At 51.5% G+C, this 15,204-nt stretch overlaps 1 protein-coding gene across 1 annotated transcript in view; it reads left to right on the top strand.

Moving 5' to 3' along the window:
• CDH23 (cadherin related 23) overlaps positions 1 to 15,204 on the top strand; it is a 202,492-nt gene that overhangs the window by 128,342 nt on the left and 58,946 nt on the right. Inside the window, 11 exon segments of the mRNA XM_030951192.1 lie at positions 1,811 to 1,875; positions 2,933 to 3,170; positions 3,693 to 3,798; positions 3,884 to 4,011; positions 6,878 to 6,950; positions 7,168 to 7,284; positions 8,019 to 8,131; positions 10,129 to 10,236; positions 11,384 to 11,573; positions 13,042 to 13,187; positions 14,099 to 14,318. Of these exon segments, the coding sequence (XP_030807052.1) occupies positions 1,811 to 1,875; positions 2,933 to 3,170; positions 3,693 to 3,798; positions 3,884 to 4,011; positions 6,878 to 6,950; positions 7,168 to 7,284; positions 8,019 to 8,131; positions 10,129 to 10,236; positions 11,384 to 11,573; positions 13,042 to 13,187; positions 14,099 to 14,318 (1,504 nt within the window).

Genomic DNA, 15,204 nt, shown 5'->3' on the forward strand with positions numbered 1-15,204 from the left:
GCCTTTTGCTCTGTGTCAGCCCGTGGTGTGGCTGGGGAGCAGCGCACGGGGGTAAAGCTGTGCTCAAGCTCCTGCTCTGCTGCCAAGGGTAATCAAGGCCATGGATAAATCAGGAAGGTTTCAGGAACAGGCTGTGTTCCATGCCACTCCTAAAATACAGCCTTTTCCTGGTATCTGGACATAAAATGTGTCTTTGACCCTGCTGCCTCACAGACCTGTTGGTCTCTAAGTAATCCAGACAGGACTCAATTTAGAAAATATACTGAGGGAGAAAAAAAGGATATTTTGGGGATTGCATTCCGCTTTCCTCACCTAAAAATAAAATTTTCTGCTCCTTTTTCCTGCTGCCACTCATGCATATTTTATATATTCATTAGAGCAAAGACTTTGAAACACAAATAAATCTTGCTTTGCTCATCCAGAGCTGACACAGTGAGTTGTGAACACCTTCCCCAGAAGGTGCTGGTCATTTAGCCGTGACCAGCCTGCTCCAGCTCCAGCAGCTGCCGTGGAGTAGATGCATCCCACAGCATCCCAAGCCACTCCATCCATGGGAATGCAGTAGATTGCACCCCCAGAAGGGCTGTCCTTGTGGAAAGCAAGACCAAAATCACTATTCCTTGCTTTAGCAGATATGTATTTTAACCTGGGGGGCCATTCTGGAGTGCAATAGGTTTTTATTCCTCTACTCTTGTCGTGGTTTGACACCAACAAAAGCCACTTACTTATCTTCCCCTGCTACAGGTGAGCAGAGGAGAGAAAAATAAAATTAGCAAAGGGTTCATGAGTTAAGGACTGGGAGAAAACACTCCAAGGGCAGGTACAACATGAGTTCATTATTAACAAAATCACAGGAGGATGATGAGAAGTAAAACAAGCCCTTAAAAAACACCTTTTCTTCCCTCCTTCCCACTGACAGAGCAGGGACAGGGTGTGGGGGTTTGGTCAGTTCATCACTCGAGGTTTTCTTCTGCTTGGCTCAGGGAGAGGAGTCCTTCCCCTGCGAGACCATGGGGTCTCTCCTACAGGAGACAGTTCTCTGTGAACTTCTCCAGCATGGGTCCAGGTCTCATGAGCAGCACTCCTACCACACCTGCTGCAACCTGAGTCCCTCCCAGGGGCACACATCACCCCAAAACTGCTGGGACATGGGTCACTCTTCCATGGGGTGCAGCCCTCCAAGGACAGGCTGCTCCAGCCTGCGAGCAGGGCCCTTCTCTCCACTGGAGCACAGCCTCCTCCAGCTGCTTTTCTTCTAAAATCTGTCATCACAGAGGTGTTACCATCCTCTCTAAGTGGCCCAGCCTTGGCCAGCAAGCATGTCCATCTTCAGAGCCATCAGGGATTGTCTCTTCTGAACATGGTGGAAGCTTCCAGCAGCTTCTCACAGCAGCTTCTCATCTCTGTGGCCCCCTGCTACCAAAAACCAGGCCCTGCAAGCCCAGCACAGCTCTAGAATGCACAGGGAAGGATATGAGCTGTGGCTGCAGACTCCCAGCTTTCTGCCTCCAGGAGGACAGGAATTATCCATGAGGACTTTTATCTCAGGTGTGCTTCCCAGGTTAGCGTGGTGTGTCAGGGAAAGTAAGTAGGTGTAAGGTTTCCCACTGCCAAAGGTTTTGGGAGGGATGTTGATGGAAGGCTGTTAGCTAGAGCAGGCTGGGAGTCAGGGATGAGCAGGGGAGTGCAAACAGCCCCTGCCCTGCAGCTCTTGAGGGGTAAATGGCAGCACACCAGCTCTGCAGAGGTTTGTTCAATGCAACATTTCCATAAATACCTTCATTTATTAATTACATTTTATGTTTTCCAGGCAACTGACAACGATGTGGGCACATTTGGGAAAGTCAGCTATTTCTTCAGCGATGACTCTGACCGGTGAGTGTGACTGACTGGCAGGAGTCTGACCCCCCCAAAATCCTCTTCTAACCCCACATTAAGGGCAATTAAAGGCACTGGTTATGTCCTACCTGTGAGATGCTGACTCCCAGAGGTGTGAGCTCAGCACATGCCTGATGCTCAGCATGTTTAATTGCTTTGCAAAGGTGGGACCTGCAGGCACCAGCACTGCCTGAGACCAGCAAATGGTTTCAGAGTGAGTTGTCAGCCCTGGAGCAACAGCTGTAGTGGAAGGTTGGGGAGCACACATGGGCTACCCAGCAGAACAGATCTGGGGGCCTCTGCACCCCTTTTCTCTGCCTGTGCTCACTGCTCAGCTGGGTGGAGCTCTTGGAGGTGCTCTGGGACCAAATATCCCACAGAACAAAGTCGTGAACTTCACTCTGTCAGGCCGCTGCCTCTCCATCTTGTGGGAATCTACAAAATTAGAGGGTTTTGGGAAAGCTGCAAAATGCAGGCCTCAGACACAGCAGAACTGCGATTAGAGCTAAGCAGCAGCCATGAGATTGGTCAGCAGAAAAAATTATTCAAACTGTAGAAAAGCAAGGACAAATAGAAAAATGGTCTGTGTATTAATGCTTGTCTAGAATTAATCCCTAAGCTACAGAAAAGTTTATCTAACAAGATATTAGGAAAGTTAAAGCTTAATTATGTAGCTCTGTGCATTGTGTTGTAAGGCTCACAAGCAGGTATTGTATTCAAAATAAGCAGGCATTGTTTAACCAAAGGTACCTGTGCTTATGGTGATTGGATAGAACTACTGTCAATGTGCTTTTGCTTTGTGTGATTGGCCAAAAACTTATAAAGTGAGTTGTAACATTAAGTTCTTTGTCTGCTGCCTGGAATGTGAGCTGCTGGCATCTTCCCATTGTCATAACCATGTAATGAGACTGATGCTGGAAAATAAAACAGCTCAAGGCACGTTCCACAGCAGCCCTGTCCCGTTCGTGGTCTGTAAATAGCCCCCCTGCCAGCGATACATCTCTCCAGTGTGTGGTAACCAAGGCTTTTTCCCCTTCTTTTGCTGTCCCCCCAGCTTCTCCCTGGACAAGGACACAGGTGTGATCGTGCTGACAGCTCGGCTGGACTTCGAGAGCACGCAGCGCTACACCCTGACCGTCATCGCCCGCGACGGCGGCGGCGAGGAGACCACGGGGCGTGTCAGGATCAACGTCCTGGACGTCAATGACAACGTCCCCACCTTCCAGAAGGAGGCCTACCTGGGGGCCCTGCGGGAGAACGAGCCCTCTGTCAGCCAGGTGGTCCGGCTCCGGGTGAGGCACTGCCATGGCTCCTCTGCTTGGGATGTGCAGGAGGGACACAGGAGAGGGTTAGAATCACAGGATGGTTTGGGTTGCAAGGGAGCTTAGAGCTCAGACAGTTCCAACCCCCTGCCATGGCCAGGAGCATCTTCCACATGACCAGGTAGCTCCAAGCCCCATTCAGCCTGGCCTTGGACACTTCCAGGGATGGGGCAGCCACAGCTTCTCTGTGCCAAGGCCTCACCACACTCACAGGGGAGAATTTCTACCTGATATCTAATCTAAACCTCCCTCTGTCAGTTTAAAATGATCAGTGCCTGTGATGGGTTTAACAGACCCCTTCCAAAGCAGGTCCCAACAACCAGTTTCCTTCTTGCATGAGAAAAGCAGGCGAGAGGAGAATGGTTTACAGATTTCCTCAGGGCCCCGGATGGGCACAGCTCCCTCCATCACATTTCCAGCCTGCACCTCCCATCCCCTCATCTCTCCCTGGCACAGCTCCCATGCCCATGTGTCCCTCTGCTCACACCCTAGGCATCTGATGAGGACTCCCCTCCAAACAACCAGATCTCCTACAGCATCGTGCAGGCGTCTGCCTTCCGCGACTACTTCGACATCACAGTGTCGGAAGGATATGGAGGTAGGTGCTGGTCCTGGCACTCCAGGGGCACCCTGAGCCTGCCCCATCCTGCTGCCCTGACCCCCCCCACTGTGCATCCTTGCAGTGATCAGCGTGAACCACCCCCTGGACTACGAGCAGCTGCCCAACGGGGTCATCTACCTGACGGTGATGGCCAAGGACGCCGGCAACCCGCCGCTCAACAGCACCGTCCCCGTCACCATCGAGGTGTTTGTAAGTGCATTCCCCTCGTGCTCTCCCTGCAATTGCTCCATAGCAGTGCTGTTAACTCATCAATAAGTGGATTCCTGTTACACGTGTCTCGTGCCACGGGGTGAGGAGCAGTGTGGAAATCCCTCTGGAGGAGGGGTTTCTGCTGGCAGGCTCAAAGCAGCGCAGTGTTCCTCGGGAAGATCAGATCAGATCAGCGTGTCACTCTGAGGCACATTGTGGTTTGAGGGTGTCTGCAGGGAGGTGTCAGTGATGGAGACAGTTTGGTTGATAACGTGTCAGTCTCGCAGCTGTGGGAGCTCTGCCGGGCTGGCAGCAGCGTCACTCTGGGGAGGGGAAGGAGATAAAGCCAGCGATGCTGTAAGATGGGAATGAAGTCCCATGAGCACGTCTCTCCTTCAGATCCCTCACCATGCTCCAGAGAGGGGGAACAAGGCAGTGCCCAGGGAGTTAGTGGTGGTTAAATACATCCTTCCCACACTGGGCTTTCGACAGCATAAACACCTCTTTTTCAAGACCACACTTCAGTGGGTCATCTCCCTGGGTGGGGTCTGTACACTGGCAGGGTTTAAGTAGCTGTCACTTTTCCCGCTCTCCACCAAAGCGAATTTCTCTCAGCTGGAAAAAGAAAAGAAATAAAAGCCAAAAACTGGGAAGAAAATGAGGGGGAAGTGTTTTGTGACGGCACTTGAGGAACGAGAGCTGTGAGAAGGCAGAACCAGAGCGAGTGGGGAGGGAGGTGATTTTTTTTCATCCTTTGGTTGTTGGTTTTTAATAAAGAAGTCAAACTCGCCTTGTAGATTTCCCATTAGGGGACAATACGCTTTTGTAGAGGAGCCGCCGAGTCAGAACTAATAGCGCGCGCGGCGCCAGGATCCCAGGAAATAGCACTGCTAATAAGCTTCTGCCTCGCTCCCTGCCACTGACACCCTCCTCAGGGTGATGAGCCGGCGGCTCACGGCGTGCCTGTGCCTGCAGGAGAGGGGCTGAGTGCTTGGCATGAGCGTCAGCCACTCTCAGCATCCTTGGAGATGGCCTGGAGTGATGGGACAAGGGGGACCAGCTTCACACTGGAGCAGAGAGGGGGTTTAGGTTGGATATTGGGGAGGAATTCTTCCCTGTGAGAGTGGGGAGGCCCTGGCACAGAGGAGCTGTGGCTGTCTGGTCCCTGGCAGTGTCCAAGGCCAGGCTGGATGGGGCTGGGAGTGACCTGGGATAGTGGAAGGTGTCCCTGCCCATGGCAGGGGTTGGGAACTGAGCTTTAGTGTGCCTTCCAACCCAGTCCATTCTCAGATCCTGTGATACAGTGGCTGTCTGAGGGTGAGGTTGTAGGGAGGAAGGCTGAGGGTCAGGAGAACACAGGAAGCTGGTTTTGGCTGGTTAGGTGGATATTGCCCTCTGTGGGACTGGAAGAGTGCTGGGTTCTGTCTGCCATCGCTGCTGGTGCCTTGGGGAGCTTTGCAGCTCCTGTGGCTGAAGTGGGAAATGTCCTTCTCCAGCAGAAGGCAGGTGCAGGCCAGCTCTGGCCAGATGGAGAGCCAGCCAGAAGCAAACCCTGCCTCCCTGGGACTGGGCTTGCCGGGCCGTGGCCTTGCTGAGCACGGCCTGATGATCTCAGGAACGTTAATGACACCACACAGCATCTGCTCTGGCTCCTGTCCACCCAGCTGGAGCCCCAGCTCAGCCCCATCCAGCTGCACTCAGCCTCTCTGTTGCCTTTAACCTGGCCAGGCCTCCTGGATGAGCCCCACTGATCCCTGGAAAGAGGAGGAGGAGGAGGAGGGATGGTGAGGACATCACCAGGACAGGCAACAAGCTCCTCACTACCCTCAGAGGAGGCGCCAGCAAAGCTGAGTGACTCAAAGGCTGATTAAAGACCACCTCCTTACAGAAACTGAAGCAGGGGCTGGCAATTTAATTGCAGCACGATGGGCATCGTTGGCACGTGAAATTGCTTCAAATCTCAGGTTGGGTGACAGCAGGAGCAGCTCAGCCTGCAGGTCCACCCATGGTCTCCAGGTAGAAATCATCTCCAAAGCAGCCTCAGGGAAATGGAGAGGTCCAAAATGGTGTTTTAATGTCCTGGCAACTCTGTTCTTCCCTCCATAGGCAGTTGGGTTTGGTTCATTTAAGGCAGATTCTTAACCATGTTCAAACAGCATTTAAAGCCTCCTGAGGGAGCTTTAAACCAGTCCAAAATCTGTTTTGAGGGATGTTGCAACTGCTCCTGCCTGCTTTCTCCAGGATGGCAAACACAGGCTTGGAGGGAGCACATGGCGACATGGGGATGCAAACCAGCTTCCCCCACAAAAAATGTTATGGCTGCCCTCTGTGCAAGCACCCACAACATTCCTCCTCTGGAAGGAAGGCATCCAAAGCTCAGCAGCTCCCCTGGCCAGTCCAGTTTGCCTCATGCCCTTGTGGCCAGGGTGACCTGGAACACTGAGCCACTCCTGTGCTGCTCAGGGAGGGAGGATCAGGTCTGTGCACGATGTTTCATGTGGTGCTTCATGTGGTGCCTGAGGCTTCCCAGGCTTGTGGCAGAGTCAGGAGCAGCTCAGAAGATGCCCCTCTGTCAGTGGTGGTGGTTCCTCAGCCCTGTGCTGGCTGGTGAGGTGATGGGGTGGTCTGTGCCATGCCCAGCGCAGGGTCACTCACCTCAGCAATCATCTCACCTCAGCCTCAGCTGCCTCCACAGTGAAACCCTCTGCTCAGCCCCCCAGTGCCTCCCCCCTTCCCCTCCTGGCATCCTAAACTGGTCACACCCTGAGATGCAGCCACCCAGGAGCATCCCCACACCAGACTCTTGCAGCTGCTTGACCATTTTGCCTTTTTCCCAACCAGCCTCTCGACCTTCTCTTTGCTTCAGGATGAAAACGACAATCCCCCCACGTTCAGCAAGCCCTCCTACGTGATAACCATCATGGAGGACATTATGGCAGGTACAGGGCACACCCCTGCTGCTTCTCTGGGCTCCCAGGAGGGCCCTGAATGGGGTGGGTGATGCCTTTTGGGGAGGCAAAGTCTCATAGCTGTGGGGCCTGGGGGTTTGGCCACTTTGTGCATGTGCAGGAGAAGGGACCCCTTGTCTGGGTGGCTGCAGGAGCAGTGTGGGGGCAGCTCTGGCTCATGGCAGCCCTCATTTCTGCCTCCCCCCAGGAGCCACAGTGCTGTTTCTCAATGCCACGGACATGGACCGGTCCAGGGAGTACGGACAGGAGTCAATCATCTACTCCCTGGAGGGCTCCTCGCATTTTCGCATCAACGCTCGCTCAGGTGAGCCTCTGCACCTCTCTGCCCTTTTCCTTTCAGTTCCCTCTTTCACCCCCACCTGTCGCAGACATCTTTTATGAAAAATCCTTTCCTTAGGATTTTTCCTCCTGAGAAGCTGAGAGGCCTCAGGAACAAAATGTAAACAATGGTTATCTGCTGCTGTGGGATGCAACAGGTGCATCTGTGATTGGTCCATGTTGGTTGTTTCTAATTAATGACCAATCACAGTCAGCTGGCTTGGACACTGTCCGACACACAAACCTTTGTTATCATTTCATTCCTTTTCTATTCTTAGCTAGCCTTCTCATGCAATCCTTTCTTCTATTCTTTTAGTATAGTTTTAATGTAATATATATCATAAAATAATAAATCAGCCTTCTGAAACATGGAGTCAGATCCTCGTCTCTTCCCTCATCCTCAGACCCCTGTGAACACGATCACACCCACCCTTCCCTCCTCTCCCTCAGTCAGCCTGCTTGGGAGTCCCACAATTTGAGGGATCCACCAGATTTCAGGCACCACCACTTGCTCAGTCACCCTGAGAGCTTCAGCAGAAGCATCCTTGGAAACTCAGCTCCTCAGCCCAAGGAAGGGCTTGGCTGTGAAGGTTCCTGTTAGTAGTTCAGGAGCTGCCAAGCTCCATCTATTTGGATCCAAAAAAAGGGCCCATTTGTGGGCTATCCTGACCTTGGTTTTAACTGTTTCTTTTTTAACCTTGTCATCTCCCGTGGCTGCAGGAGAAATCACCACAACCTCGCTGCTGGACCGGGAGGCCAAATCCGAGTACATCCTCATTGTGCGGGCAGTGGATGGAGGCGTGGGGCACCACCAGAAGACAGGCATTGCTATGGTGAGTGTGGGAAGAATTCCCATCTCCCTGAGCCACTGGTGCCCACCTGGGGCTGTGGAGAGCTGCAGTGTTTTAGTTTTGCTGTGTGAAGAGCACACAATGGTTCCTGCCCTCCGCGCCACCCCTGCTGCGGCTCCCAAAATGACTGTCCGAGTGGTGCAGACCTTGAAATCAGCTTGCTTTCCTGGAAAACCACTCACACAGGAGGCACTTGACTTCCCAGAGCCTGTGGATGTGGTAATGAGTCCTATTTCACCTGCAGAACTCTCCCTTTGTTCGGCTCCCTTTGTTCCTCTCCAGAAGGGGCTCACTCGGAGAGCCTGCAGGTACATGTGATTATTCCTCAGTCTGTTCACATGGGTCCAGGGTTTCCAGCCAGTCTGGAATGCCTGTGCTCCTGGGAAGGTCCTGGTGGAGCTGCACATTGAAGCCTTGTGCTTTGCCTTGCCCTTCTCAGGCCTCAGGGAACCCCATTGTTGGCAAAGCCAATAGGAAATACCAGGACATCAAAAGCCAAGGATCCAGCCTTGATGACCTTAAAGCTCTTTTCCAACCTTAGCTATTCCATGATTTTTTCTCTTACTGCTCATGGCATCACATTCTTTGGACATTTCATTCATTTGGATGCTCCTGCTCATTTGGGATGCTCGGTTTGGATGCAGGAGAGATGTCCCACACGACACAGGGGGATGCAGAAAAATTTGTGGTTGTGCTGAGGAATAGCCCTAAAATAATTGTCCATCAGGAGGTCTGTGGTAGCAGACTGGAAGCTCCCTATGGAACCTCCCAGAGACATGTGGTGGCCTTGGCTGGGCACCAGCATGGACTGTGGAGTGCTGAGATCTCCTCTGGGGCTCCAGATGGGGTTGTGTTCTCCTAACAGCCCTGTTAAAAGGCAAAACAAGGGGGGAAAAGGTGCCTAAAAAATTAAAGAATATTAAAACTCAGTGAGACTAGGGCAGCAGAGTAAATTTTCTGCTGGGATATACACCTGGCACTCAAAATAATAATTTTTGGTCAGGAGTAAAGGTCCATCCAGGGGCCTTGCAAGGTCCCCGGGTGATGTAAAGCACACGAGCTGCTCGGAGTAAGGATGGGTCAGGAATCTTCCCCGTGGGGAAGGGAACCACCGTGCTGCCTCGGCTGGTCCCTGGAGGCCGTGGTGTCCAGAGTGGCCTCTTCCACCACGGGGTGGCACCAGCAGCTCAGCCTGGTGTGGCAGCGGGACACAGAGGATCCCAGGAAAAGCTCCACCAGGACCTGCCGAGGGATGGGGGCTCCCCTGGAGCTGCAGCCCTTTCCCTCAGACACCTGTAGAGCCCCAGGGGCTGGGGAGAAATGGGTGGTGAGAGACTCCCAGGCAGCCAGATGCATCCCACAGGCTCGCTGCTGTCACTGGGATGCCGTTTGTTACAGGAAAATGAAGACAGGCAACATTTCAGGGCACCATCCTCACCCTGCTCTTGTCTTTGCACCTCCCACCCCGTGTACTGTACCCTCTCCTGATTTCTCATTTATCCTGGATTTTTTTTCTGTTGCTTTTTACCAGCCACTCCAATTTTTCCTTCCTTTCCTGCCACATTCCCACTGCATCCTCTCCCCCCTGATTTCCATCCCCCTTCCAGTGAAAGAGCTGTTTGAAGACACACCTTGTGCCCTGTGGTTGTTCTTAACCGTGATAAATACAAACAAAACCCAGTTCAGCCATGCCCAAGGGCTGCAAAATTGCAGGATGCTGATTTTTTTTGCAGGTTTTCCCTCCAGAGGGTGAACACAGCATCACAAAACCATAGAATAATTAAGGTCGGAAAAGGTCTCTAAGAGGATCAGGTCCAGCCTGCACTAACCCATGTCCCCAAGGGCCACAACTATTAAATCCCCTGAGGGATGGTGACCCTGCCACAGCCTGAAACAGGTGTTGGGTGCACCCAGGGGACACCCCACCCCTCAGGAAGCTGTGCCTCCTGCAGCAGCTGTGCTTCCTTGCTGTCCCACAGGTGAACATCACGCTGCTGGACGTCAATGACAACTACCCCACCTGGAAGGACGAGCCCTACTTCATCAACCTGGTGGAAATGACCCCTCCCAACTCGGATGTCACCACGGTACGTGTCAGGCTGGGTGGTGGCTGGAGCAGGGGGGTCACCTCCAAACCAGTGTCACCAGTGTCACCTTCACCCAGCGCCGTCCTGCAGAATTCCATTTAAAACCTTACTCCTGAGCCGCCTCCCCACTGACCATCCCCTGTGTTTCTTCTCCCTCCCTGAGATTTTTTTTTTTTTCCTCTCCAAATTGTGTGGATTTTGGCCAAATCCTCCTTTCCTTAGCCTCGCCTGCGACCTCCTTCAAGGACCTCTCTGAGAGACTTTGATTTACAGCCTTTCAAGTCCCTCTGGCGAAATAAAAGAGGAGAAGAGGGGGAGGCTTCTATTCCATCACGCCGAGAGAAAAATGACGGGAACAAAATGGAAAATAAATGAGGGAAAAGTGAAGAGAATCCACAAAATCATATAAGGAGGAAGGCTGCAAAAGGGAAAAAAAAAAAAAAAAAAAAAAGAGGATTTTTTTTGAAGGGGGAGAAGGGTCTGGCAGTGCTGCCCGAGCCAGAGCACAGTGGTTTTCTCTCCTTCATCCCTGCTGCTCAGTGCCAGCTTGAAGTCATCTTGCCTTTGACAACCCAATTAGTTGCTGGGAAAATAATTATTTTGTCACCGATCCGATGTAAATTCAGCTGCGGGACGAGCAGCGGGAGCTGGGGAAGTTATGAGGGCAGCGAAAGTGGGGTGTTTGTTAATGTAAATGTCCCCTGTAATTAAAAAGGTCACAGGGAGAGCAATAAAGCACAAAATATCTGGCGTGGAGGAGAACTCCGCCAAGGAATTATTCCTGGTGTGGCAGCACAAGTTCCTCAGCGTGCCTCTTTGTCCCATTTACTTTATTTTTCCAAAGGGTCCTCATTTTTTAGCTGGTTTTATTCCAAAGGAGGAAAAATCCAGTTTGATTGCTGTGCTTTTGTGTCTTGTCGTGCCATTACCTCCTGTGCGCACAGGCCAATTTTGGGGAGATTTAACAGCACAGCAGAGGTCTCCAGGGTGCAAAATCCCTGCAAATGTCATGAAAACACAGAGCTGGATGGAGGAAGAACTCCTTTGTGCTGCTGGTGCAGGGACAGCAGCAAATCCCCGTGGGGACTCCCCATGGGAGTGAATTCCCAGCGCTCTCCTGTAATTTTGTGCTGTTCCCCCACGGCAGGTGGTGGCTGTGGACCCAGACCTGGGGGAGAACGGCACGGTGGTGTACAGCATCCGGCCTCCCAACAAGTTCTACACCCTCAACAGCACCACGGGCAAGATCCGCACCTCGGGCGTGCTGCTGGACCGGGAGAATCCCAATGCCCAGGAGGCCCAGCTCATGCGCAGGATCGTGGTGTCCGTCACTGACTGTAAGAACTGGGTGTTCTCACTGCTCAGCTGAACCTTCCTGCCTTGGTTTGGAAAGACAGGAGTCTGCTAAGGAAGGCAGGAGCCTCCCCTGAAATGGAGAATGCAAACCCTCCCCACCCCTCCAAATTGCTATGAATTTTAAATTAAGGGGCTCTCAGGCAAAAATATGGGAGCAGGAAATAACAGTTCTTTCATAGGGAAAAAGGAAAAAAAATAAAAGGATAAAATAAACAATGCAGTACACTAGGACAACACTGCCAGAGTCAGAACCCAACCTGACACCCTGTGGGTCAGGGTGTTGGTGGCAGTCCCATTGGAAATGTGGCTGCAGCCCTCCTGCAGTATCAGGTGTGGTTCTGCTGGAGCAAGGGGGTCCTGTAGAGAAGGATGTATTCTTTCCTTTGAAGATCCAGTGGAGGAAGAGGCAGCTGCTGTTCCTCTGGGAGTCCAGTGGAGAAAGCCGTGCTGGTGTCTCAAAACCTCTGGATTATATCTGGGTAGCAGTGTTTGGCTCCTCCCTCTGGGCGGAGCATCTCCCAATGGGATGTTATAGTTCTTATCAGCCATGCAGTGACATTCAATAGTCTGTTATCAGCAATGTCCCCTCCCGAGGGAGGTGTGAATGTGGTCACTCAAAGAGAGAGAGAAGGCAAACTGCCCACTTGACAAAGGTAATCTGCCATACAGATGGTAATGGAAAACATCTTGCATTGCTATCATCAACACTTCCCCAGCCTGATTTTGCCCTTATGGCAAAGTCTCTTCTGTTTTCTTCTCTCCTGTTTTGAGCAGGAGCGTTTCTGAGGTGAAAAAATGGGAGTAGCTTTAAACCTGCTGCTAAAACAAGCTCAGAATGTCAGTGCAGTCATTCATGTAGCAGCCCTGAGAATGAGCCTGAGAGGCAGGAACTCTCCCTCCCCCTCAGCCCTGCTCCATTGGCATCCCAGAAAATCAATTGAGCAGGTGAGGGAAGCAGAGCTGGTGGGTTTTTCTCTGGAAATATTGCCATAGGGAAACTTTTCATAGGAAGAAAGATAGATGTACAAAGATAATTTTTTCTTTTCAGGACAAAGGGGAATGGTTTTAAACCAAAAGAGGAGAGATGGAGATTAGATGTTGGAAGGAAATTCTGTACTAAGAAGGTGGTGGAACAGGTTGTCTAGAGAAGCTGTGTCTGCTCTAACCCTGAAAGTGTCCCAGAACAGATTGGAAGGGGCTTGGGGCAACCTGGGATAGTGGAAGGTGTCCCAGAGGGTTGGAATTAGATTATCTGTAAGGCCCCTTCCAACCCAAACCATTCTGGGATTTTATCTAATTGTCCATTGGCGGCAGATAACCCAAGACAAATCAGTGCCATCCCCCCACCCTGCACTACTGTCTGCACAGTGGGTGAGGGCTCCTTTTTAGGGGAAAGGGGTGGAAGCAGCTCAAGCATTAACCTTGAGACCCCATTCCTGGCCTCCACAGGTGGGAGGCCACCTCTGAGAGCCACCAGCAGTGCCACAGTTTTTGTCAACCTGCTGGACCTGAACGACAATGACCCCACTTTCCAAAACCTGCCCTTCGTTGCCGAGATCGCTGAGGGCCTCCCCGCGGGCTCCTCTGTCTTCCAGGTGAGCATCTCACTGCCATTCCCCACACTGGGAGCTGCTGCCATGGCTTCTGCAGGCTGGCAAGGCGTCCTCTCCCTTCTCTGCATCTTCTCCACCTCCTCCATGCTCTCCTTCTCCTTCTCTTTGCCATCCTCTAGCAGTGGAACAGGGGGGATGCAGAAGTTGAGCGTGGCCAGGTGAGCGTGTCCCACTCCTGCCATTCCTCATGCTGGGAGCTGCTGCCATGGCTTCTGCAGGCTGGCAATGCATCCTCTCCCTTCTCTGCCTCTTCTCCATCTCCTCCACCCTCTCCTTCTCCTTCTCTTTGCCATATTCTGTCAGTGGAACAGGGGGGATGCTGAAGGGGTTGTGCATCTTTATTCCATGAGCTCACTCTGGATAGGGAGGATCCTCCAAGGCCATTTCATCCCTGCATCCCCGGGGCCAAAGGCACTTGGGATTTCTGTACTATGGCTTCCATGGCCAGGAGATGATGATCAGGGTGCTCTCCTGTAGGAATGTGCCCCCTTGTTGATGGAGTGACAAAAGGAAATAAGCCCAGAAGTTTCTCTCCTTGATTAAACGAAATGACACCTCATAGGACCTGGGGGACTTCACCTCAAACGTAAGGATAGCCAATTGGACAGGAGCCAAAAAGTCCCACCTAAGCAATTCACTAAGAAAAATAAGAGAACAAAGAAACCAATCACTTTTGTGAGGTGTTTCACCAAGAGCAAGAACCTCTTGCACCTAAATCTGTTTTTCTCTGTAAGGAGTTTGTTATTTTGCCTTTTATTAAAACCTTTTTGTTTCCAACACTGCCACAGAAGCCATCCTGCTGGTTTTATGCCTTCTAAGGTAGCTGAGCTATCTTGGGTGTGAAATAGACCTCAAGAGTTTATGAGAAATTCCTATTTCCCTGTCCCCACCAGGTGGTGGCCATCGACCTGGACGAGGGCCCCAACGGGCAGGTGTCGTACCGCATGCAGGTGGGCATGCCCCGCATGGATTTCCTCATCAACAGCACCAGCGGGCTGGTCACCTCCACGGCCGTGCTGGACAGGGAGAGGATCCCTGAGTACCTGCTCAGGGTGGTGGCCAGCGACGCCGGCGCGCCCGCCAAGAGCTCCACCAGCACCCTCACTGTCAAAGGTGGGTGCAGCGCGACAAACGGCGGTGACAAACCTCCCCGGAGGAAATGCAGGTTCTGTAGGAGACTCAGACAAACCTCCCCGGAGGAAATGCAGGTTCTGTAGGAGACTCACTGAGGCCTGTGTGAAAAATGCCAATTACTTGTTGTTTTTTTTTTAGTTTTAAAAGTTTTATGATAATAAAATGGTTATAAAAATAGCAATATAATTAGAGACATAATAATTTGGACAATTTGGATTAGGGCAATATAAGACAACAGAAACAAAGAGTTACAGACAGTCCAGGTACCTCTTTCTTGGCAAAATAAGCCTGAAAAAGGACCCACGTTAACAGAGGATTAACCCTTAAAAGCAACAGCCTGTTGCATATTCATACACCTCATCCATGATGCATAAATTCCATTCAAATACAGGATTCTGTCTGGGCAGTGTCAGCTTCTTCCTCTTAATCCTGACAGCATCTTCATGACTGAGCAAGGTGGGAAGAAGTCAGTTTCTCCTGATAAAAGAGCAATAAATTCTCTTTCTCTGAAAGATTCAGGTGTCCTGTGGCTGCTATCTGGTGCGAGTACCTCATTCCTTTCTTAAAAAAATATCCCACATACAAAGTTCCTATTTTAACTGCAGAAGTTCCCTTTTAACTACAAAACTACATTTACCATACTATTAAAATGTTAATACAGCACTACTAAGCAATACAACACAATACATATAGTAAATATCTGTGTAGAGCCATATAATATGCACTTTTCACAGCCTGGAAACAGGGTCAAGTGTGGCTTTGTGCATAGGGATGGCTCCATCCCCACAGGCTCCATGTCTGCTATCAACACACTGCAGAGATGGGGAAAACGTGGTGGTTTTGGCAGGGCCCCCAAATTCTCTAT

The sequence above is a fragment of the Camarhynchus parvulus genome, chromosome 6, assembly GCF_901933205.1.
Source record: "Camarhynchus parvulus chromosome 6, STF_HiC, whole genome shotgun sequence".
Classification (NCBI taxonomy): Eukaryota; Metazoa; Chordata; class Aves; order Passeriformes; family Thraupidae; genus Camarhynchus; species Camarhynchus parvulus.